Source organism: Enoplosus armatus, chromosome 21 (assembly GCF_043641665.1).
Source record: "Enoplosus armatus isolate fEnoArm2 chromosome 21, fEnoArm2.hap1, whole genome shotgun sequence".
In the NCBI taxonomy this organism is placed as follows: Eukaryota; Metazoa; Chordata; class Actinopteri; order Centrarchiformes; family Enoplosidae; genus Enoplosus; species Enoplosus armatus.
Genome location: NC_092200.1, coordinates 8,804,067 through 8,829,117, shown reverse-complemented (window position 1 = coordinate 8,829,117; position 25,051 = coordinate 8,804,067). Strand labels below are relative to the sequence as shown.

Below are 25,051 nucleotides of genomic sequence, written 5' to 3'. Positions count from 1 at the left end.
GTACACTTGCCGCAGCATTCTGGATCAGCTGGAGAGTCCTCAGGGACTTATTGGGACAGCCTGATAATAAGGAATTGCAATGATCCAGCCTAGACGTGACAAATGCATGGACTAATTTTTCTGCATCTGTTTGAGACAGGATCTTCCTGATTTTTGCAATGTTACGGAGATTAAAGGAGGCAGTCCTTGAAGTTTGTTTTACGTGGAAGTTAAAGGACATGTCCTGATCAAAGACAACTCCGAGATTCCTCACGGTGGCGCTGGAGGCCAGGGCAATGCCATCTAGGGTAACAATATCCTTAGATACTGTGTTTCTGAGGTTTTCAGGGCCAAGAACAATAACTTCTGTCTTGTCCGAGTTCAACATCAGATGATTACAGGTCATCCAGGTCTTTACCATTGCTCCATTAAAAAATAGGAAAACAATGCTGTCAAGAATACGAGTATGAATTAAAGAGTAAAATGCTTCAAAGACACATTTTCTCTCTCTGACTTTATTTCCCTGACCTCGTGTTTTCTCCTGTTTTATGCTCGATACCATACATCTGTAAGTGTTGGTAATCTGAGTGCATTTCATTGCCACATAAGTACAGTTGAGGTGAATAGAGTTACATGTATTGTCATTATCTGTGTTATTGCTTATTTTATTACTTTGCCCATGCCAACTTTTACAGTTGTTGGAGCCGTGCCCTCCAAAGAGATGAAAGCTATTTCCATTGCCACGTCACACTCTTTGGTGGTGTTTGGTTAAAGATTAATCAGTAAGATATATATATTAGAGGCCTTAGAATGGTAGCACTTCAAGCTTGGCACATCCATCTCCCACTCTGCACTTTGATGAGGAAGCTCTACAAAATTTATCTTCGTCAATATGAGCAATTTTGGGCAAATCCTGAAGGAGATCGGAGAGTTTGGTTTATTTCAGAAGCGTTTAGTGGCGGTATTATGCATCCCCAGCATGTTCGCAGCGTTTGATGTGATTGGCCAGGTGTTTACAGGCATGAGCTTCCCACATCACTGTAACACTGACTGGATCCTGCAGCGTGGGCCCAACCTGACAGACGAGAGACAAAGAAATCTCACCCTGCCAGTGAACAAGGATGGAAGGTTTGAAAGCTGTGAAATGTTCACACCTGTTGATTTGGATTTGGAAACCATTGATGCGTATGGGATTAACACTACGACTGGATGCATAGATGGATGGGAGTATGAAGCACCCTCAGGCGCTTCCAGCATTGTGTCAGAGGTAGTTTGAGACCCCTTGTCTGGCAGGGTCCCTAAATCCTGTGTATTGGGCCCATAATTCCTTGCTATGCCCTTGCTCTCTAATTTCTTTCTCTTTTCCTCCTTTTACAACCCTTTTGTCTTTTAAGTTTGATGTGGTGTGTGACAGGAGTGGTTTGATTGGGGCATCACAGTCCATCTCCATGGCAGGTATTATGGTTGGAGTGCTGGTGTTTGGGGCGATTTCTGACAGGTATGAAGCCATAATACATCGTCTCCCTTGTCACGAGTTTATGTGATTTTGTTTTCATAGCAATAATGTTTTCAGAATTATTGTAATTGTTATCATTAACATTTAATAATAATGGAGTTATTGCAATGAGTAACAATACAAATGTAGATTAAATACTGTAGGCTGTAAACACACAGAGGGATCTAACTGAATATGGTGTCCCTTTAAAGACTTGGAAACCTATATGCTCTTCTCCTCTCTTTGTAGGTTTGGTCGACGCCTTGCGACCCTACTTTCACTCCTCCTCCTGCTGTTGTTTGGTGTGGGTGCTGCTTTCTCTCCCAATGTCTATGTTTATATGGTTCTCAAATTTTTCTGTGGGAGTTCAAGTGTTGTCATTCTGATGAACACATGTGTGATGGGTAGGTCTGGTTTTTCCATTGTTTTATTATCATTTTTTGTTGCTGTTATTGTTATTGACAACTTTTTTGACCAGTGGTAATTCAGATTATTTGAGACTTACCATGTGTCTTTAAATTAATTTCATCATCTATTTGTAGTATTTTTCATTAACCATACTGAGTGGACCTTATCTTATTAGAGAAAGTGAAAGGCAATACAACGGGCATCATCAGAGCTAGCTATAATTATGTCGCGTTCACGTCAAAAGTTATGTGAAAGCTCAAATATATCTGACTTGGCACAAAATAAGAATGAAGTGTCTGAAAAGTGAGTTCACGTGTCAAAGAAGCTTTACCCTATTAATGCTATTCATAAAAGTGTAGCTCATTGGTATATAAAGTAACGCTGGAAGGCTTGATCTTTCCCATCAGTACTTTCAGTTCCACATGGCATGAATGTGACATCGAGACATATACAATACAATTTAACTTAAATTAAGAATTGACATAATTCATGAATGTCTCAATGATTTTAAAAAGCCGGCCAATTCATTTTTAAATGCTTCAAAAACAGGAGGATATCTTCAAAATGTATGTCTGAGTAAATATTTTTCAGTCAAATTGTTTACAGGATATTCAGCCTTCGTTTCATTAGAATACAGTTCTAAATACTTTTTCTTTACAGGGATTGTATGACGGCGATAAAGTATGTCCATGAATTGATATGAGTTTACAATGAATTCCAATTCTTCCTCGGCATTGAGGAACTGTATAGCAGAGAGTGCGGCCATGTTTGGTCTATGGTGTTCTTCTGATAACCCTTGTTGACTTCTTGCTTCTTCACGGAATGGTTTGTTTGTACACCCCGTGGCGTTTTGAAGAATACTGCAATGCATATTGCATTGATATGTCTGGTGTCTCGCTGTAAAAACCTCCTGAGGACGTAATTCAGGGCTTTTCGTGCCTATTCATTTTGAAAGAGCTACGACCATGTTGAATCTCCAACACTCGACCAGCCAATGGTGTAACTTCATCATTCACTCACTCAGTATGTCAGGGACAGACTTTCCCTTTTATAGGGTTGGCCTTGCTTTGCTGCAGTCCAGCCAAAAATCAGGTAGGTGCAAGGCTACAAAGTGAACACTGTTGTTACTACTGAAATAAAACAACCCAATATGTGCAATCCCCATCTGTCATACAGGGTTGGAGTGGACTGACCCCTCTAAGACTGCCCTTTGCACAGAGGTCATCATAATGTTCTTTTCTGTTGGACTGATGTTGTTGTCTGGAGTCGCCTATTTCATCCGCAATTGGAGGAACCTGCAGCTGGTGCTCTTCAGCCCTCTTGTGATTGTCCTGGGAATCCATTACTGGTCAGCAGCATCTCAGGCCATAATATTTAGAAGTTCTTTAAGAGCTGCTATCCAGCTTTACCATACAAGTAATAACTGTGACATATAAATCATAATTTGTAAGTTTGAAATTGTCTTCCAATAGGTTTCTCCCAGAGTCAGCTCGCTGGCTGATGACCCAGGGCAGGAAGGAGGAGGCACAAAAGGAGCTCCAGAGGGCAGCCAGAGTGAACGGGAGGATGGTACCAGAAGATCTGCTAGACAAGGTGAGCAGCATCAAGCACACTTTGACTTCAACCAAAATAACCTCTCCATGATGTGTACATTTTCTTTTTACTTGTTTAGCTAGAAATGGAGGGTACATGCAAAAGAGGAAGCATGTTGGACATCTTCCGAATATTGCATTTGAGAAAACGTACCCTCATATTGGGCTATAACTGGTATGTCTAATTTTCTTCTTCATCAGTGAATCATAGATGAGATACTATGCATCAATAATGTTTAGCAATGATATGTAATAGCTAGAGCACATTTGTCACAATAATCCTGTTTTTAAGTTGTAGGAAAACTGAACGTATCTCTCCAACTCTGACACCAGGTTTGCAGCAAGTATTCTGTATTATGGTCTCAGCCTGAATGTTGGCGGTTTTGGCCTCAATGTCTACCTCACACAGTTCATCTTTGGTTTTATCGAAATTCCTGCAAACCTGAGCGCTTTGACTCTAATTCAGCACTTTGGAAGGAGAATATGTCAAGCAGGCTTCCTGTTCTTTGGGGGTGCTGCTGGCCTTCTGGTCCTTGCTATCCCAAAAGGTATCTTCAGAGCCTCAATGCGTTTTTATTACCTAAAAACATTTGTTATTGAGGTGTTGATTTTACGGCGTTTATCTGGCAGGTGTAGTTTTTCTGACATATTATTTAACCATCAGATCTTCCAGTGGTGGTAACAGTCATAGCCGTAATGGGGAAATTTCTGGCTACTGCCTCTTTCAGCACAGCCTATGTTTACACTGCAGAATTGTACCCAACCATTTTAAGGTAATGTCACTCTTTCTACTGCTGCTGCTCATGATGATTACAGGAAACATGTTAGTAACACTGATATCTGTTTTAATATTGAGTTTGACATATTTTTCTGACATATTTAGTTTTCTGTTTAATGGTATTTATTGTGCTGATAGACTGCACTATGTAATTATAGTACGTATAATAGTAAACAAGCAAAGTTAGCCCTCTGAGCTAATGCATCATCTTCATCTTCTTCATCTTACAGCCTTTATACCATGTAACAAGGGGTGAACACTGTACACAATACAGTGTGTGGCTCAGTAATTTAAAAAGTAGTGTCAAACACCTTATTCTCCTCATTTCTTGTCTTCTTCCCCTGTACTTATATATTTGTCTCGGTACAGGTACCCAGTGAGCATTTTTATATACTTAATAATAACACTGTAGTTTGTCAGCTGTAAGCTGAAGCGTTACCAAAATGATCTCAATCAGTATGCGATTATTGTTTTATGTATATGATGAATATAATGTACTGGTGTTCAGACCTCAGGAAGACTAGCTGGTGCCATTGGCATCAGCTAATGGGGATCCTTTTAAATGAATAAATGCATAAATTCCTGATGAGTCCATTGTGCGCTCTTGCAGGCAGAATGGTGTAGGTCTAAACTCCATGTGTGCTCGTGTGGCGGGCATCCTCGCTCCACTGATCAGGCTCCTGGAGGTCTACCATCACACCATCCCCATGCTGATATATGGCATTGTCCCTGTTGCTGCTGGGGGTTTCTGTTTGCTATTGCCTGAAACTCTCAATGTTGAACTTCAGGACCACACTGAACTCAAATGAGTTGATGAACCCTTTCATCACAGAATATGGTCTCAGTGGCATGGCCTACATACTGTGCTTAATTATGAGAAGGAACTAAGGAGCAATTATACATAATAATCATCTTGAACTGCTGAGAAGGGATCCCATGATGAAGAGGAAAAAACACTGAGGAGTACAAATTGTATGTTAAATGGACATTTAAATGGTCTTCACAGTTTGTTTTCAGGTAGAAATTGTGTGAACTGCATTATCTCAGTAGCTTGGTCTCAAATGGAACAAATATATTAATAAGTGTAAAATGATTTTAAGGATGCGAAGAAATAAAGGAAAGGGAAAGAGATTGCAGAGACGTAAAATATATATATATCATGTTAAGTATGTGAACAAATACAGGTACACAATAGCATCAGTAAAAAGTTGTGGATCAGCAGCTACTCTGTTGCAACGTGTTTCAAGCATGGTGCTCTTCCTCAGGCAGCTTCCATGATTTCAAGGATAAAAGACACTTACTGTATTATTATTTCAGTGTAAGTAATGTAATTACCTTCTTTCACTTCAGAAAGCCAGAAAAAGGGCCCACAGTGAACTAAGTCCATGTTGAACAAATTAATGAAGAGCATTAGACTGTTGTTTGTTCTGCAATCATAATCAGAGTTACCTATTTTGTATTTTTCCAGATGTATTTTCAGATTTATTAACAGATATGATCAAGTACAGTTTTTGTCAACTGACATGCAGGAATTAAACTGATGGCATAGTATAGTCTCTTTACTTAAGTACAAAGCCCTGGTGACCTAGGGTTGATTCACGATTATAATCAATAAAATATGAAACTGATGAAAACACATATTTTCAAATGAGCAAAAGAAAAAAATACTATATAAATATATAGTAAAGAAAATCAAATTACATGTCAATGCATGCTTTTATTTGTAAAATCCTGTGAAATTCATTCGTTACAGTGATGTTGTGTCAGGTCCTCAGTATTAGTTAGAAATGTTGCAGACCACAATATCAACATGGCAGGTAGAAATGTAACTGGTGGAATGAAGTCCATGAGCCTTGAGCTAGGACACACACTGTCAAAGATGGGAAGTACCACTGATATGAGCGGTACAACACAGTGATGTGAATGAGCTTCTTTATTATCTGTATAGTAAGCCTTTGCATTTGACCATTATTGAACTATATTTATTTTTGATAAAACGTCTGTCAATGATGGGATTTTTGTGTACAACTACTACATTGGTACCCAGAATATTTTTTTAAATGACAAACCTTTTTCTTGAATTTGTTTCCACAAGAAAGAATCATACAATATGTTTACTGTAATTTGTTGTAGTAATTGTGAAATAAAAAAAGGTAAAACAAAGACAAAGAGATGATTACATGTGTCAGCATCTGTTCCAATTATGCTGCAATTTCTTACAATGATTAAGCCATTGTTGCTATTAGGTTGTGGGTTATGTGTCAACACACTATTATTCATTACAAATCAGTATATGAACACGCTAAAATTTGGACAGCAGTTGACCATTGTATGGTGCCTCAAACACATTTTCAAGAAGATCTTCCGTGTTGTCACAGTCACCATCACACCAGCTGAGGACTGAAACAACACAGTTTTAATTGAGGGAAGCCAAGTTAATAAATTACAATGAATATGACAAGAAAGAATACATATGAGAGATTAGTGTTGGCTGCTGGTACTCACATTGTCACTGATTATTTATGCCTCAGACTCGGACTCATTGGACACCACGTCAGCAGTATTCCTCAGAAGCCACCGGTTCTTGTGTTGAGCATGTCCAAAGCCCTCATCATAATTCCCTTTTCTTCTGAACAGTTGTTGGTAGTGAAATATGCAGTAGAATTCCCCATATAAAGGTGCGTAATTGTACATGCTACAAATGAACACAATTTGTCAGATACAGTTCAAATTTAATGGCTGCATTTGGTGAGAGGTAGTAAGGGTATTTATTGTAGTTACAGTAGCTACGTGGCACATATAGAGTTTATGAGAGGTTACAATTTTTAAAATGAATCGTGTATTTCATTTTGTTTAATTTTGCATTTTGTAAATCATCCATCAAAAGTTGTCGCGTCTCTGACTATCTGTCATGCTTTTTACTTGTACTCATAGCAGGAAAAGCACAGGTGGAACTAATAATGGTAATGATGACTTGGTTCCCACAGTTACAGTATTGACAGTTTTATCACTTACACCTGTGTTTGACAAGTCAAACCCTAATCCTAACCCTTCAACTTTAGTTTTATTTGACATTTGTCCCCCTGGTCATGCGGCACCCAGTTTGGAAACAAACATTGCACTGTGCTATTTTGATTTTTCAAATAGTCTGTAAAAATCACAACTTCTCTTACACATAATCATTCAATAAATCAATGAAAGATTTTGAAAGTATTTGGCAAAGATTAAGTTTATTGCAGTTATTGGCCCCTAGTATAAGATAATGTGTCTCGCAACTATATTTGAAAATTTTGATTCTACAACAGTAGATGTCCTCTATGAATGTATGGAGCCAGGACCAGGCCAGGACAGAGCTAACAAAGTGAGTTACTTTAAGAGAGTGTTGCATTATGGGTTGTTGCCAGCAAGCAAGTTTCTTCCATCTATTTACTGTGTGTCTGGTAAAGTTAACCAACTGCATAAGTGTGAGAGTAAGAGAAAATATTTTATGTGCTTCTTAAGTACTGCTTCAAGAGCTTTCTCAGAAAAGTGTTTGAATATATGACACCAAAACACCAGGAATGCCTATGGCCTCAGCACTCTAAAACATAGTGGGACAAGATAAAACGGGTAAGCTTCATCCTTCATCTGAAATATTGACTGTCACAAAGAGCTAACCTAAGCACTGCTACAGTGAAGCAGCGTGCCAGCTAGCCTCAATTTGTGCTTCTCATGAGATCTGTCATTTCCTCCCTGGATAGAAAATCAACAGAAGAGTTGCACCTTGGGGAACGTGTTAAAAATAATATTCTTATGGTTATTTACTTTTTAAAAATGAATTTACCATATCTTATTATCTATATCTTATCTAAACATGATAATGCATTTACAATATGTTAGAGTAAAATATGGAATAGTTGCTTTTATTTAAAAAAAATATTTGTTTCTATAAAAACAGCTGTTGTACAGAAGAGTGGGTCAGCTTACAATTAAGCTTCTTATATCTTATATTTGGGCCAATATGAAATGTATCAATATGAAAGTCATTAATGTAATTAACTCTTTATGGCGCAGACAAGAAATCAATACTTGGAATCATTGATCAATGTTGCAAGGTGATTCTTCTGAAGAATATTCTAATATCTCACCTTAACTTTTTCTTGCATTGTTTACAACAGAAGCAATTTTTGTGAAAAATGTATTTGCCTGCTGTAATTTTTTCCATCGGATAAACCGGCTTCAAACAGGCTGAACACATCTCTCGACACGCTGGTTGAAACTGATGAGAAAAATGTGATTGAGCTTGGTTAACACGAAAAGATTTTTTGACAATAATAAGCATTAATAACAACAAACACAAAAGCATAAATGAAAACCAATAAAGCATATTTAATTTCAAATGCAAATCATAAACAGTTTTAAAGAATGCAAGCTAAAACATCAAACATCTATAAGAAAATCTAAAACCAATAATAACCTCTTACAAATAAACAAGCAAGAAATAATAACCAAGATAATTCATATCTTAGCAAATATGTACATGTAACATAAGCTAATAGGTAACAAACTGCATCGGCCTGTGAATGATTTAGGGTTTCTGATTGATCGGCAGCCGAACTTCTGGGTACTTGGTGACCTGATACGTAGCCGGACTGACCACTGCCTGACCTGTGGATGTTGTAGTTTCTGGCTGAGCAGTGATGATAGTGGAGGTTTTGGAAGAGTATAACCGGTTTCCAAAGTTATCAGTCCTTTCATAATTCTCTGTGACTAATTTGGTGCCTATAATACTGTTCCCCTCATGGTCAGTCTGCACATCGAGTACACTGAGCTCTCGTTTAGGGTTAAGTGAGTTGTAAGAGGATTGTTTTTGACCTCCTTTTCTGGGGTCCCTTTTTCTGTTTTGAGCAGGGCTGTTGCATGTCAGGGTTTTTGTTGTCCGGAATTTCTCCTCAGTCTTTGGGCTGTGCTGACATGTCGGGCAGATTGTGGTCTCTGGTGGAAACACCTCTGTTTTATCCGTCTTTCTAGCAGCCGACTGGATGGAGATGAAGGCAGGTGAAGATGGAGGACTGGCTTGTTGTTTTGCAGAGGCTACTTCAGTGCTTGCACTCTGAATAACTGGCAGAGCTGTGTTTCCCTGTGCTGTAGGGCTTTCCTGTGTCTGCAATGATTTTGTTCTGCTTGAACCAATGCTAATTTTTCTAATATTACCAGAGGATGGGGATCCTTGCACTGTCCCTAATGACTCTTTGAATAGGCATGATAAACCAGCAATGTCTGAGTCAGATTTCAAAGTTGACACAGAATAAAGAGCCTTCTTTATGGATTCCTCTATGTCCATAAGTCTGGCTAAAGTCTGTTCTTTTAGATTTATGATTTCCTCACTGGCTCGCTCAAGATCTCCAAAAACATGTGTCATTGAGGACTTTTCAGTGTTGTCTCTCGTTAACAGCATCCTCTCTTCTTTGTTTTCTACTTTTACCTTTTGTTGTTTCTTTTTGTTGGCGCTGACAACCCAGTCAGGGATGTTCTCAAATACTCCCCTCAGAGACCTTACATCGACCTCACTTGTGTCCTGTTCAATTTCTTCAACTCGACAGAGAATGCTCTGCAGTTCCTCCTGCTTTTGCAAGTTGTCAAAAATGTCCATGGCTGCTGTTATGTTCCCTCTCATGATCTCATCCATGTGAACTGACAGCCGCTGCCGGCGTTCGTCCTCCGTCTCGTTTCGACCTTTCTTTTCCCTCATCTCAACTTTGCTTTCTTGTTTCATTTCTTTCTCGTGCTTGTCTTTGCTGTCAGCGGTTTTTACGCAGGTGTTTGGGTCATTGCATGATTGACCAGTTAGAGTTTGTTGTGGTTCCTCAACCACATGTGTGAAACTTGAGGAATTATCTCCAGGCATGTGTTTTGGATTTTTATTTTCAGGCTGGGCAATTTTAACTCTTTTTGGCTTTACAGGAGCATTCTTCAATGAAAATGCCTTTTTACCTCCAAATTTCTTACATGCTTCATGAAAATCTACATGGCTTTCATCTGTTTCATTCATATTCTCTCTGATTGGGAAATCCTGGTTGCTTTTCTCTTCCGCTGTGGCATTTATCTCTTGTTGTCGATTAATGATATTCTTATCTGTGTTATCACTTTCCAAGGTGACAACTGAACCTTGGACTTGTTGCCTTACTTTAATTTCCTGAGACATCTTTATAGCTTCATCAAAAAACTCCTTTCTTTGATGATCCATTGAATCAGGTCCTGAGTCTGTTCCGCTGATAATCTTTAACAGATCTTGCTTATGTTCATCTTCATGTGACATTGGTGTTATTGGCAATGGTGGTGGAGCTGTCTCTTTGGGTCTCACAGAATTAGTTTGGGTTGCCTCAGGATTCTTTGGGTTAGTTGATTGAATGTCTCTTTGTTTCACTTTCAAATGCTCAGGTTTGGGGGGGATGGCTGGTTTTGAACCAACAGGCCTTCTGTTTTTCTCTGAGACAGCACTTGTAACTACTTTATTTAGGGTTTCACTTTGGCTTGGGGGCTCTGCGTTTGCTGCAATCACTTGTTCTTTGAACACCTCTTGTGTCAGTGGTGCCTGAGTTGATTTGGATTCAGTCACATGGCAAACCTCCTCCTTAGTGGGCTTTTGAACAGACACTGCATCCACATTTTGTGATCTTTCTTTGTGTGGTTTAGAAGACTTTCTGTATATCATAGCTGCTCTGAAATCTCCTCTAGTGACATTAACGTTGGATCTCTCCAGGGAATCCAAAGCTGCTTTGAGTTTACCCTCAAAAACAACTTCCTCATCCTCTTGTTGTGTAGCTGTTGTTTCTGAACTATGTACAGACACCATAGAAGCTTGAAAGTGTTGTTTCTGGACCACCTCTGTGCCCTTTTGATCCATTTTGCTGTATGTCTCAGTAGTTTGTACTTTTTCAGAATTTGATTTATGTTCTGAGGTGATGTTGGAGGCTGGTTCATCCCACCTTGGCTCAATGCATGGGTCTCCTTTTGGGTCCTCAGATATTTGTGCTTTTTTTCTTGAGTGTTTGACCTCACCTGAGACAACGGGTTCCTTAAAAGATTCTTGAACAAGGAATTTCTGTTTTTCTTGTGATGACCGATGCAAAGATTTGGCCTCGATTGTGGCCTGTTGGAGGCTGTGTATTGCAGTTTGGAGGTTAGAGATCTCGTCATTGTCATTTACCACCTCGACTAATTCAGCCTGGTGGACCCTGTCGTCATCCTGTGTCTCAAGATGTAGATATGACCCCTGTGGTGCAACTGTATAGTTACATTCTTCTCCTTGTGTTTGGGCACCACACTCCCTAAAGGTATTCGTTAGTTGCCCAGGGGAGAATTCCACAACATTGCATTCTGCAGTGAACTGGCTCTTTCCAAGTGGTGCATTTTGACCGGTGAATGCACAAAAAGTGGTTGTAGATTGGGCAAGATTTTCACGTACATTTTGCTTTGGTTGGGTTGGTCTTTGATCTCCAGAGAACATGTTTTTCAGTTTCTTTACATCCACTGGAACCCATTCGGTCTTACTCTCCTCTGCCTGATCACCTGTCTGTTCATGATGATGATCTATGCCTTGTCCAGCCACATTTTGGTTAGGAGGGAGTTCTTGCTCTGTTGGCTCAGCCTGAAGAGTTTTCAAATACTCCAAATCTCCCTTTTCAATACAACTCTTGAACAGTTGTACATTCCCTTTTACTGTGATTCCAGGTCTTATTGATCCTTGGCAGGTTTGATCTTTAGACGTTTCTAGAAGGCAGCTTATGGTTGATTCAATAACACCTTTTCTTAGTTCTTGATTGTCTGTTTTACTCACATCATCCCTTTCTGGCTCTGGTTCATCATACTCCGCACCTTGTGGAGGACAGTAACTTTTCACATCTTCCTTATCAAAATAATTGTAGAGGGAGTAAACAATGACTTCAGCACATCCATCCACATCCTCCTGGATTATCACTCCTTTCCTCAGAGAGTTATCTTGATTGAGAATATCCTCAACAAATTGAACCACATTGGCAGTGAACTGATGCTGGTGCACGGGTACATTTACCACTGTGGCCTCCATACTTCCTTTACTATCTTCCTTTAGGTAAGTGATCTGACGCTTTAGGTTTGCCCGGGGTAGCAACTGGAGTATGAAGTTCTGTGCACCACCTTCAGCCACCTCATCGTATTTTATCTTAGGCCTACCCTCTAATAGAGTGAATTTGGCCTTTTTAGAGATCATTGTCTCATTCACCTCAATGATTGAGCCATCTGAATGTATGGCATTTACGTGATAAAGGGAATTCAATGTTTCTTTGATATTCTCCACCATCGTCTCAATTTCGTCCTTGTTCTGATGCCTAATTTTGTCAAATGGCATTGATTCAAACAAATGGGCTCTGTTCCTGACATTAGCTATCAGATAGTCCTGAGCGGACCCATCGTCTTCTGCTGGGCTTTGGGATTTTGATGTATGCACAAAAGAATGCTCTCTATCTATGTTTGTTGGGATAAATGGGTTATTTTGGAAAAGAGCAGCACTCGTTTTAATTATTTCCTCAAAATTTTCTGGATCAGCGAAGCTTGTAGGCTCACCCTCAAAGACAGTTTCACCAGTAGAAACCTCCCCCCTACCAGAAAACTCATGATCAGTGCTTTGACCAATGGTATCAACACATGGTCCTTTTTTCTGGGACTGATCTGTCAAATCAAAACTTTTGGTACATGTATTGCTTTCGACTTTGCTGTGTAGATTCTCTTTGCTACACATTTCAAACTCCTGTTTTCGTTTTTGGACTGGCCCTTTCTCATCCCCAGAAATAGAAACTTTCACCTGGAATTTATCTGGATTTAATCTGGATGTGTTCACAGACTGACTCTCAAACATCCTTCTGGTAGCTTGAACATCTATTTTTATCATCTCCTCACACTCTATGTTAGGATCTGGACTAGAACCAAGCATTTTGTCATCCTCCACGACCCCTTTAACACTTTCATTATATGGCCTCTCTTCATGCTCCTCAAACACAGCTGATGTTTTACAGACATTGCCTTTTTCCACTGTTCCCTCAGCCCTGTGCATCTTGGGAGTAAAAAGAGATACTTTGTCACTCATGGCACAGTTCTCAAATATCAAGCGTCTTGAAAGGACCTCTCCCTCGTATCCAGTTTCACCAGCTGTCACCCCAGTCTCTGAGCTCAAAACCTCAGCAAGCTCCTCATCCACAACTTCATCCAACATCTTGAGCTCTGGGTGAGTGTGCTTCAGGAGCCTTCTCAGCTCACATTTCTGCCGCTGTTGGTATAACATTTCTTTCGAGAGTTGGGATGGCATGGACTGTTCGAAATGTGCCCCAGAGATGTTTTCTGGTCCTGGCTGATGTCTGACTGAAGGAGGTGGAGGGAGTTCATCTCTCCTTTGTTGGGAGTATTCGGCCATCTTAGAAGAGCAAAGTAACGTTCTCATCATTGAATCCTTTTGTAACAGAAATGAGCTATCCAGTGAAAGTCATGCTCTGGAGGTTGCAGACATGCTTACGGCAACGAAAGTGATATATTACCTTCCAAATCATACCAGCTGATTTGCTTCCACATGCCAGGTGTCAGTGGGTTAGCTGAGCTCCAAAGCAACCAGCAAATGCAACCGCAATAATAAATAAAAAAAAACATAGAGTGGATGGCATCCAATATCTGTGTCTTTCTTTGGAAGAAGTAAACAGCAACTCTCAGGAAAAGCAAGCATTTGTTTCTTGAGTTATATATATATATATATATATATATATATATATATATATATATATATATATATATATATATATATATCATATGGTATATGATAGTGTGGAAGATGTTTATGTTATTGTGGCAATGCAAATCCAATGCGCAACATCATGCAAAATGTATGATGAAATTCTGCCTTACCTTGGTTAGTTTTACTTTTTTCCCAGATTCAGATGACTGATCTTGTGCCTGGATGTAAATAATAATTATTTCATGTCAGGTTAATCTCACATAAACAATATTGCTTGACCTTGGTGGTCAGATTTTTCGGTAATCATTGTATGGTACGTTGTGGTATTATACCGTATGATGTATTATATGACACTGTCAAAGATAATAAACTGCAGTGTATAGTTACAAATCTACTTTGTGAAACATGACTAGATATTTGTACTTAAAAATTGCAATCTGTTTTTTTTGTCCATCATTCCTTTCTCTACAGTCAAATTTAAAAGTCACAACAGATAAAACAAAAACATTTTTGATTTTCTTGTCTGATAATCATATATCTTTCTAAATAAATCCTGTGATATTTAAATTATAAGATGTAACTGCTCAAATAAATTTATTAATTTATAATTAACTGCCGTGCTCTAAAACATTTAGCTTGTTTACGTTATACTAAAGCATAGCATCTTTGAGATTATGCTGATCAAATAGGGGTAAACAAATCCAGGACTGACAAGAAGAGAACACACAATGAGTAGACAGATGTTTACCGGTTTTAAAAGGCTGCGTGTTGAGTCCTGAGGTGCCACCTTTGACAGATAGAGAGCAGACATAGCTTTGACTGAGACACACAGTATCTCTTTGCTTTGGATGAAGGAGCTGTCTCTGAAATCTGCAATTGACCTCCTTTTTTCATCTGCAGAGACATCAGACATAGCAGCTTTAATGTGTTAAATGTCTTTATGACACAAGTTATATTGTGTAAAACTAAAAATCCATGTTGACAACGGTGTCAAGTACATGCTGTGATATAAATGTAAATTCTTCACATGGGACTTTGGGTAAAGACAAAAGTAGTCGTAATTTTGTCTCTCTTTGTGTACTGGTTATTATTAGCTGTTAAAAAGGCAGCTGGTGTCAAAATAAGGTGCTATTTTCGGAGGTTGTCACAACATCATCTGACTGAGAGATAGACAATTTGCACAGAATTAAACAAGTGACTCATTTTAATAACATGCACGTGACTTCTATGTTCACATCCATGTCACCAAACTGTGTGTTAATAAGACTTTCTAAGCTGATATTTAACAGCTGCCATGTTGTCGAGTTATAAATGTACCACTTGTGTTGGAGAGGGACAGATACCCGACTCCACTGACACAAATACTGACAGTTAAACGGACAGGCAAGTCACTGCAGGTACAGTTGACATGCACAGAAGAGTAAAAGTCAACGCGCATACGTCTTTAAATTGTTTATCGAGGTACAGATAGGAAATCAATAGTCCACTAGCAGCTGACAATCAGGAACATGTGGCAAAACAGACACTGTGATGTTAAAGTGAGAACTCTTTGGGATAAGGATTTGGTGGACCATAGGTATTGTTAGTTGCCCCAATATACTGTATATATTCAACTTTATAAGTTTAAAGGTGTGGGCAATTTTTCAAGAGCATGTGCAATCCATATAACATGCTGGTAAGATTGTTTCTATTCAGCAGACACAGATTATTCTCTAGTTGCCCCATTCCATCAAAATACAAATCTGTACTCACAGAAAAACAAACAGCTCCCAGTTCCTTCTGACCTGCCTGTCTTCTTATTTTCTTTCAGTCTTTGTGAACGTGTTCAGGTCTGAGTTCCTGTTGATCTGTGTCTGGTAATAGAGCCTCTGCCACTCTCGGTCGCTCCCTCTCTCGGTCTCATTCCTGCCCTACTGACAGCTGACCCTTTCACCCTTCTGCACTTATTCAGGACTTGTAGCATGCCGGCTATTTCCGTCCGGTTCTGGAGTGGCCTACTAGGCCCACACCAGGTCGAGTCAATCACAGCTTCTTGCACAGTCACTGCACTGATGCTCATCTCCATTTCACTTCTTCCCTTTCATTCATACCGTCTACAGCTTTGACCTGAGTCATAGGACTCACGGAGGGCTTTCCAGGGAATGTTTACCAGGGGAGCTGGCATCTTGTTTGTGCTTTTTTCAGTTGCATTAGGATTTAGACACTGAATTGGGCTGATGTGAGAATCTTAACATGTTTTTCCATTTAGTATTATGGTGGATGGAAACTTTCTTTTTCATATATGTTGAACTGAATGCATGCCTGTTGACAAATTTTCAGTTTTTGCATGTTCAGCGACCTACTGACTGACTAAAAGACTCTCTATGCTAGCAATTGTAAATGGAAGCACTAATTGAATCTGTCTGTTTTCTGTATAATTAGTAATTACATTGTTATTTATAGGAAATTATATCTATCTTACTCTGTCAGTTCTGTGTCCATTCATCCATGCACAGTGTCTAGAGATTTGAAAAGTTTTGCTCTTCGACTTTGCACCATAGTATTTGACATTTTAGAGTCAAATCCAGGTCTGGAGCACTTTGATCAGGGTTATAGTTTACTGTACAGTATCTGATTTGGTATTATCAGCTGGTCTTTGTCCTGGAAGTGTATATATGTAGTTAATTTGTAAATGTTTTTATTATTGCTATGTTAGTTTATGACTGGGGTTTTTATTATCTGTTTTTGTTTTTAATATTTAACTGTCTGCCAATCAGATTTCAGATTTTTGAACAATAAAACGTTTTAATCTAAGTTATACTGATAACTTCTCGATAGACGTTTCAGTAAAGGCCTTTCCATCATGTTGAATTACCCTTTGAACATTTATTTCCTGGCTTTGTTGGCCACTTGGTGGGGATACATAGTGGTCAGGTTGGCGGTTCATTACAGAGCACACTTTGATGAATGTTGTCTGGTACTCACCAGCTTGTGAGGCTGCAACTTTTTCAAAATCAATACCCCCTATTGTTTTTCTCCTCTCCACCCGGGTCTGATTCACCACCTAGAGAGAGAAATAATGAACTGTCACTGCTCCTCAGTAGACCGGCGTCTGTCTATGGGACAGTATGCAGTCTCGGTTCTATTTTTGGAAGTAACATGATGGAAGTTACATGATGGATTTGATAGAAACTTGACATTTTTCAAGTTAAATATGTGTTGAAAATGAATCTGCTATTAGTCTCCAAATAATCGACAGGTATCTTCATACACAGAGTAAGACCAGATGACAACTAAATGTAAGTTAAATATAAATTACTGATGTTTTCTGATGCTTGTTTCAGTAATCAGTAATATCTGTAAAAATGGATGATTACAAGTCAATATTTTCACACACACAAAAGGCTTGTTTTCACCTATCGAACTCGGCCTAAAATTGGACCTTTAAGACAATAAAAGTGATTTTATTTACCTTTTGAGTCACATGATTTTCTTTTGCACCAGTTTTAGCTTCATTAACTGGAGCGGCAGGAGGAATTTGGTTCTTGGGTTCGTCTTCAGAGCTCTTTACTTCTTCAGCCTCTCCATTCATCACTGGCATGATGTCTGCCGCCTTAAAAGGTGAGGTGAAACTTGCATCTCTGAAACTGCTCTTTGCCTTGTTTTGTGTGGCTGCCTTTGACTCAAACAGAGTCTTCAGGGTCTCTATGGACCTAGCGCTGTTTTGAAGGCTCCCCAGTGACTTACTGCGGGTCAAATTGGTCTTGGCTCGAGACCGCTCCCTCTCTTCTTTTTTCCACACCAGAGACTCCAGATGAGTCTCTTTACTCTCCAGGAGAGATGGTGTTATCTGACAGGGACACATAGAACAAAAAGCAGGTTTGCATGTGGCTGAATGAATTGTTTTTCCCACACTGAAGATGCTTTTCATTTGACTTTGCAAACAGCTCAAAAATTTCATAAAGTCAGAGGTTACCTCTTTTAACACCTGCTTTGGCTTTGTTTCAATGTTATTTACCAAAGTTTCTTGAATGGATGTGTTTACTTCCACTGTAGTTTGATACCTGTTACACACACAGAGGCCATATTAATCCCCTACTAACATACAAGCACTGCATGTAGAAGGTCATAGAGGGTTAAACTATGTGTGTAGTTGTCACAGGTGTAGAGTGAGGAAGATGACTTTCACCTGGCAACCAGCTGTGACACAGATGTTGTCTTGTCCCGCAGCCCTGCCTCTGTCCAGGTGGGCTTGTCACATGACGAGGGGATGCTCCTCAGTGACTGGGCGCGCCTCAGGTTGCTCTTCCACTCCATGACCAATCACGTGACTGCAGCACACACTTTGCAAATAACTATATCACCAAATATACTGTACATGATGGATAATCAATGACATTTTCTACATTATTGCGCTACATTTTCTCAGTAGAGGATCAGCAGACCCTGGATGTCATAGTCTGTTAAGTCTTTAGCAATACATTTTATTTTAACCACCATCTTAACACAGCTAGTGAGCATTTTATTTACTCATAAAGCTAAACATTTCCCCACTAACTTATAGAAATGGCAGGTTATGACATCAGTAATGCACAGTCCTTAATGAATGAGATGTTGAGGATATCATGCAATTTAACAGTAATGCAAAAGACTGCAATAAGTACTCAATTTAGAATCTAATGTTTCATGAAAACAAGGTGTTGGACCATATAAAGGAAATTTTGAGTTGAATCGTTACCTTACAGATGTCAGTCAGCGTCTGTTCCCTGTGACAATCAGAAACACTTCCGCAGCATCACAAGACTTGCACAGGATGAAGCGTTTGTGAGCAAAGTCCTTTTTCTTCCTCATTACCACACGGTGTAAAATGATCTATGAAAAGCTCTAGAGCAGCAAACAACAGGATATAGATCCCCAAAGAGCTCATTTATCCAACATTTTACTCTATATCAAGCATCTTTCATCATTATTGTGTGCTTTGACTCCTACGTGAGTTTTCAGGAGAATCCTATATGTTTGATGTCAGGTCAAACCTCCAAAGCTCAGATGTAATTGCTTGATCTTTGATGAAATTAGATTCATTTTATTGATCCTGAGGGGAAGTTAGGTCATTACAGAATCAAAGAGTAGACAAAAAGAACAACAAATACGAAATATTTGAAAATGAGAGGATTATGATAATACGCAGCTCTGTTGCTTTGAGAGCATTTTGGGTGGGTTCAGTTTTGAGAGATACTGATTAACAGAAGCTCTCAGGTCATAGATTTACAATGCAATATAAGAACATATGAGCACAGTAAATGTGCTACCTGTCCACAAGTTCATTTACGTTGTAGACGTTCAAAGTCTGCATTGTTGTAGTTTATCAGGAGAATATCTAAACAATATAAGGAAAATACTTCCATTACTTTGGAGAAATGTGCCAACTGGAATAATTATGATCATTATAATTAACCTCTAAACATCTGTAAATAATTACATGTAAATGTTATTACTAGACAAACAACGGTGGTGGTGGTTTCAACAGTGCTTAAGAAATAGCATGCATCATGAAAACAGTTCAACCGTACAAGCAAAGTTAATAGAAAAGATAGGTAATGGTGATAAATACTGCTTACCTTTGCAGACTTAGGTACAAAACAGCCCCCTTGGAGGCCCTAGTGATTCAGTGGGTTGCTCAAGGACACTACAGTATTGTGTATGCAACAGCATCACCAGTTTCAGTTATCACTTTTGTTATTAAAAACGTCTAATAATATATTGCTACCAGAAACAAAGACTGAATCTGGCACACTTAACTGGAAATGTTTGAAATTGCTTGACCGCAAAAACTTGAAGCTCCAAAATGTCATGGTTAGTGAAACCCTCTTTTAAGTCTATGTCCCACTTTGAATGCCCCATTCAAAATAGCCTTGACACACCAGTGCAATTAAGAAATTATTTTTTACTGCTTCTTTTATGGGTTCTTAGTTCTTAAATTAGATTTCAACTGGCTGGGGTTCAGTCTTCCTAGACAGCCAGCGAGGAACAAGTGTTGTGGAAGTTCGTCTCCACCCAGGAATTCCAAGACCCGCTGACCCTCAGGGATCAAGTGAGAGCAGGAGGAAGCTCTGCTGACTACATCGACACCGACCCCTACCAGACTCCACCTGACACATGCTGCAGCTAAACTGCATCAACTAGGAAATGCGTACTCTACCGCAGCTTTTCCAGGGAGTCAATTATAAAATGCAGTTTAAATATTTGTTAAAACTAACTGAATACACAGACATTTAGCTTTATGGGGCACATACCAGTGCTGTAATTATTATTTAGTTTCTGGTTGGTACTGCATAGTATAATCACATTTGCACATGTACACATAGCAGCTTGTGAAATAATAATAGCTACTTGTGGTGAAATATCATTCTTTACTACATTAAAAACACAGAGGCCTGGACAAGGTTATTTGCAGTGACATAAAAAAACTGATAAAATAAAATAAAGACAATTTCAGTTTTAAAAAAGAATGTTATTCAATAGGTTGTCATGAAATCAATTATTCACCCCCTAACTTAATCACTGAAACTACAAGCAGCTTTGGTAGCAGTAAGTGTTGTAACTAAGTGCGTTCACTCAAATACTGATCTTAAAGCTGCATTAATAGATCTTGGCCACTTGGGGGCAGCAGAACAAGCTGAAAACACAACATTGACATATTAGCACCAGTTTTTGATGTCACAATTTTGAGGTACTGGTACCTTTCCAAGTATTTCCAACATGTGATACAATACTACAGAACTTCTCTAGTTTTTAGAGGGATATAGATTTGTATCTCCGCTACATGATGGCCGGAATTACCAGTTACTAGTTAGATTTTAAGATATTAAGATTTTACTTTCAAGCATGAGATAAAGCCATAAAATATTAAAAACAGTATATCAAGTGGTTGGAGCTAATGCCACGGCAACCAGGTACAACATTAACAACATTACAACATTTAAAGGAGCCTTTCTGCCTAATGACTTATATTAATCTTGATGCTTAACCTCATTTTACTGTAGACTCCATACATTTATTTCGGTACAATTTTGAATGCAGGAGTATTTTGACATTATTGTATTTCTATTTTTTCTCAATCGGAACACATCTTTGTAGTATCCTTTATCCGGGTTTCCTTCTCTTTCACACACTTATAAAATGCAGTAGAGGTTTGAGACAATGACAGCTTTTGTCAGCACACACAATTCATATTCACTCTCTTTAGTCTTGCTCTGTGTTAATCAGTCTTCAGACAAAGAGAGAGCAACAGCAGCAGCACACGCCCCTGGGGCAAAAAAAACGAGAGATTCAGCCTGGCTGTTTCCCCCTCCTCTGCCCCTCCTCTGACTACAACCCTCATCCCTCCCTTCAAAACCCCACTCCTGTCTCTGTCTCAGAGGCACTGGAGAGATGAAAGGGAATATGCAATGCGCCGCCTTTGACTGTGAACTGTGCAGTGTTATTAGGGGAAGTTTACTGGCCTTGTCTGCCTTTTAAACACACTTGCGCACACCAGCCAGCTGTTTTAGAGGGAGGATCCGCGGCTGGTTGGAAGGAGACTTAAATACCTGCGGATTATACTCCATAACTGGTGAAGAGCTGCAAAGAGGAAAGCGTGAACACACTCATAGACACATCTGTGTGTCTTCCTGTGTTTGAATGTGCCCACTGTGTGAACATGCCTTTCTTGAATGAGTAAAACTGTGAGAAGGGATTGGCCTTTCATATTGGTCATGCACATTATAAGGTAGTCCAGCAGGGGGCAATAAAGACCACAAAAACACAGCGCTCTGTATTGTCTTACCCACATTTGGGTTATGTGGGAACATTACAGTGGGGCTATTCAAGGCCAAACTAGGTTATTTCAGTGCACCAAAATAACCCAGATTGTACAGCAGTGAGAACAGAGACCAGATAGTTGAGGAAGATAAGGTCAGAGCTGCTTAATAATGTTTCGCCAGTGACGCATACATAAGCATATTTTATCACCGACAGTGAAATCAATTTATATGCTGGACTAATCTGTCTCATCGTGTATCAGAGAAGTATTCTGTTAAAGTTCTGTTACCTCACTTAACCCTGCCGCAGTCACATTTTTTCAGTTCATCCTGCCAGCATCACAGAAATGCCAATCTGAGGTCTGCAGTGCTTTACGAAGCTTGTGATACTGGCTGGATGGCCTCTTGGGTGTGAGTGGCACGCACACGCAAACACACCACGCAGCTCATACGGCCGGCAGTCATGAGTTCGCTTGAGATGGATAATATGCATGCATCATGATACAGGGTGTGTGACTCAGCTGTGGTGTGTGTGTGATTCATGCTGCTGCTACTAGTGATACTGCCCAATATGTAATTGAGGTAATATAGTTGGTGTTCATTCAGCCTTTTGAGAAAAATATACTTGTCATTGAGGAGAAAACAAGTTTTTTTTTTTTTAATAAATTAATTATATAGCGTATTTTCATTTTAGATAATAGATAAATTTAGATGATGTTAATGATAGACTTCTTTTAAGTAGTATTAACCATACTGGTTAAAAGAAGTCTTCGCCTATTAGTCTAACCACACTGCAAGAGTAATTCTTCAAATAATTATTGGCACATGTAGGAATGTCTTATTTATTCATCAGTCATCTCTTGGCCAGCTCACTTTGATGCCAAGATGAAGCCCAATTAGTTAGAAATGTCCCATCTGTAGTCTAGAATCAGACCACCCTTGAGGAGGCAAAAGCAGACAACATAACTAGCAACAGAGGAAGCATACTTTAACTTACTTACTTTTCTTTTTTTGCATTAATAATAATGTGAGCCCTAACTATTAATTTGCATTCTGATTGTCCAACTTTAATACTTGATTTTGAGTTAATACATTTTAGAAAAGAAGTGAAAGACTGAATGTCCTACATATGCATGAATAATACAACATATTTCAGTGTTTTAAATAGAAATACCAACATTTGTGACGAGCTGCAGATGATCCTTGACGTCAGGTAGACGACACATTATCGGTTGTTAGCGAACACATTGGCTTCATCTCAATGTGCATTCTTGTGCGTTCATCTGTTCTTCACGGAGTGTTTGACGTAAGAGCAAATGTTCAGTGTATGAATCCAAAACAGAAGCACACAGAGAACAGATGACGGTCTCCTGTGCGCACAGCCAAATGGGAAAATATGGAGGATGCACTGGATGGTGATTTGACTGAAAAGAACCAAACACATATTCACATATTAATAGATGTTGGTGCATGTGAAGGACTGTGAAGAAGATATTGTGGCAGCCATGTCAGTACCTGACAATTTGCAAATGTGTTGCCTGTTAGTTATGCTGAACAATTACAGAGGCATCAAGTCTGGCATGTGAAAAAACATCAGAAAGTGTGTTTGAGTCTTAAATATAGCTTACAAAAGCAAGAGAAGACTATTAAATGTTTGAGGCAACACTGGTTGTAATGATAATTACAGTGATTATGCATATGATATTGATGACGTCTACTTGAAAATAGCCCATTATGATTATATTAAGACAGAATATCAGACAATCTACACATTTCATTTCCTGTTTTTACTCAGTGTTTTAGGCTAAAGGGCTTTTATTATTACTTTAGATTCAGATTTATTAGCACTATTAATGCAATTAGCAAGACATTTGGATGTTAGTGCAATTTACTTTATACATTATGCCTTAGAAATCACAGTTTCTAATGTTTTAAATCTAGATTTGAGAATATCTTTCAGATCTTTGCATATTTGTGAATCCCTCTGCTGATGGCTGCTACTGGCTAGTTCTTCATTCTTCCCCTAGCAGAGAAAAGAAAGGAGGAGGAAGAGAAATTTCTTCGTGCAAGAAGAGGCTCCAATACTGAGCTGAACATTTTCCAGGAAGATTTTAGACATTTAATTGACTTTTATTGAGGATAACAAGAGACTATAAAAAGCTTAAATCCTTAGATCACCAAAATCACAAGCAACCAATAGCAGGACTCGACACAAACCCTGATAGTATTCCCGTGTCCACAGAGAGATAAGGCAAGATAAACACGCTTTTGTTCTGTTGTCAGAGAAACTAGATTGTTTGGCTGTTTTTCGAGTTCATAATTGATTCTAATTAGGTGTAGCAGTTCACCCAGGCAGCAGCGTGTTTTGGAGAACAGTGAAGGAAACAGAACAAAACTAAAGCTGAATATTTCTCAGTTCATTTGTTCTCAGAGCCTGGTGGAAGGACCTAAGTGGGAATCTATGTGTCATTAGGAAAGTGTATTCCTTCCAGCGTTGAAAAAACAAAGTTCAGGAACACACTGTCAGCTTCTCCCAACACATGGCTATGATTTGTTGCAACACTCGTCCCTCCCTCTTTCCTAAGAAGAACATGAGTAGTGGTGAGCAGCAGTACATTGTGTGTATCCTCTGTCCCTGTGCATGTTTTCCTGCAGGTGTGTGTGCAGTGTGTTGTGCCCGAGGGGGAACGTGTTTCAGTACAGCTGAGTGGGAGTGACTATGACCTAACCCTTCCCCTTTTTGTCCATATGAAGCCCAGCAAGCCCCGCCCATCTCACTGTGGCCATGCACAGGCAGTGGCGAGCCCGCCTGCATGTGTTTGTGTGACAGTGAGAGTGCACGTTTCACACGTGTGACCACCGTGGAGGCAGCCGGAGCTCTAAGCTGCTTTGCGAGGCTTAGGAGGGCAGCCGCTTGCTGGCTACTCAAAGGGCTGTGTTTGCTACATGCCTAGAGGGGGTGACGGCATAGCTGAGCACTGGAGCATGGTGCCCAGGGTTTCACATAACAATGCTGGGTCAGGGGCAGCCCACAGAGGCACTGCGCTGAACTGTACATGGTCACAAACATAGCTCTTGTTCAACAGTCAAAGAAAGTGACAGCATTAATCTGTCAGTGAAACTGAAAGCGTTTATCTGTTCTTGCTTGATTAACCAAGAAAGAGCTGCTTTTTTATTGATGAGGAATATCTTGAAAGTGCATGCAATTAATTTGATGTATTTTAGTGATTTACATATATTTAAATAGTCTTCTTTGTTGCACTCAGATCTGATAAAGCTCAA

At 39.3% G+C, this 25,051-nt stretch overlaps 3 protein-coding genes across 3 annotated transcripts; 1 reads left to right on the top strand and 2 right to left on the bottom strand.

Moving 5' to 3' along the window:
* Positions 1–871: 871 nt before the first annotated feature.
* LOC139304378 (solute carrier family 22 member 13-like) lies at positions 872–5,061 on the top strand. The gene is made up of 9 exons (XM_070928308.1): positions 872–1,246; positions 1,374–1,477; positions 1,724–1,878; positions 3,059–3,230; positions 3,355–3,475; positions 3,555–3,649; positions 3,808–4,022; positions 4,139–4,247; positions 4,863–5,061. Exons 1-9 carry the CDS (start codon positions 872–874, stop codon positions 5,059–5,061), a joined length of 1,545 nt encoding a protein of 514 aa, XP_070784409.1.
* A 3,716-nt stretch (positions 5,062–8,777) lies between these two features.
* LOC139304629 (xin actin-binding repeat-containing protein 1-like) lies at positions 8,778–11,138 on the bottom strand. The gene has a single exon (XM_070928553.1). The coding sequence runs from the start codon at positions 11,136–11,138 to the stop codon at positions 8,820–8,822; it is 2,319 nt and encodes a 772-aa protein (XP_070784654.1). The 3' UTR covers positions 8,778–8,819.
* A 311-nt stretch (positions 11,139–11,449) lies between these two features.
* LOC139304628 (xin actin-binding repeat-containing protein 2-like) lies at positions 11,450–18,287 on the bottom strand. Its single transcript, XM_070928552.1, has 9 exons — positions 18,160–18,287; positions 17,947–18,034; positions 17,443–17,820; positions 16,956–17,034; positions 14,740–14,885; positions 14,162–14,209; positions 12,038–13,679; positions 11,786–11,977; positions 11,450–11,562 (listed from the first exon to the last, which is right to left on the bottom strand). The coding sequence occupies exons 1-9, from the start codon at positions 18,285–18,287 to the stop codon at positions 11,450–11,452; spliced, it is 2,814 nt and encodes a 937-aa protein (XP_070784653.1).
* Between the last annotated feature and the right edge of the window lie 6,764 nt (positions 18,288–25,051).

Bases quoted from the DNA above. Each gene is read 5' to 3' on its own strand.
- LOC139304378 (XM_070928308.1), top strand. From the start codon at position 872: ATGAGCAATTTTGGGCAAATCCTGAAGGAGATCGGAGAGTTTGGTTTA. The intron at 1,247-1,373 runs GTAGTTTGAGAC...TTGTCTTTTAAG, and splicing joins CTTCCAGCATTGTGTCAGAG to TTTGATGTGGTGTGTGACAG. The intron at 4,248-4,862 runs GTAATGTCACTC...GCGCTCTTGCAG, and splicing joins TTGTACCCAACCATTTTAAG to GCAGAATGGTGTAGGTCTAA.
- LOC139304629 (XM_070928553.1), bottom strand. From the start codon at position 11,138: ATGGATCAAAAGGGCACAGAGGTGGTCCAGAAACAACACTTTCAAGCT.
- LOC139304628 (XM_070928552.1), bottom strand. From the start codon at position 18,287: ATGGAGTGGAAGAGCAACCTGAGGCGCGCCCAGTCACTGAGGAGCATC. The intron at 17,821-17,946 runs GTAACCTCTGAC...TGTCCCTGTCAG, and splicing joins CAAAGCAGGTGTTAAAAGAG to ATAACACCATCTCTCCTGGA. The intron at 13,680-14,161 runs GTAAGGCAGAAT...TGCTCTTCTAAG, and splicing joins AAAAAGTAAAACTAACCAAG to ATGGCCGAATACTCCCAACA.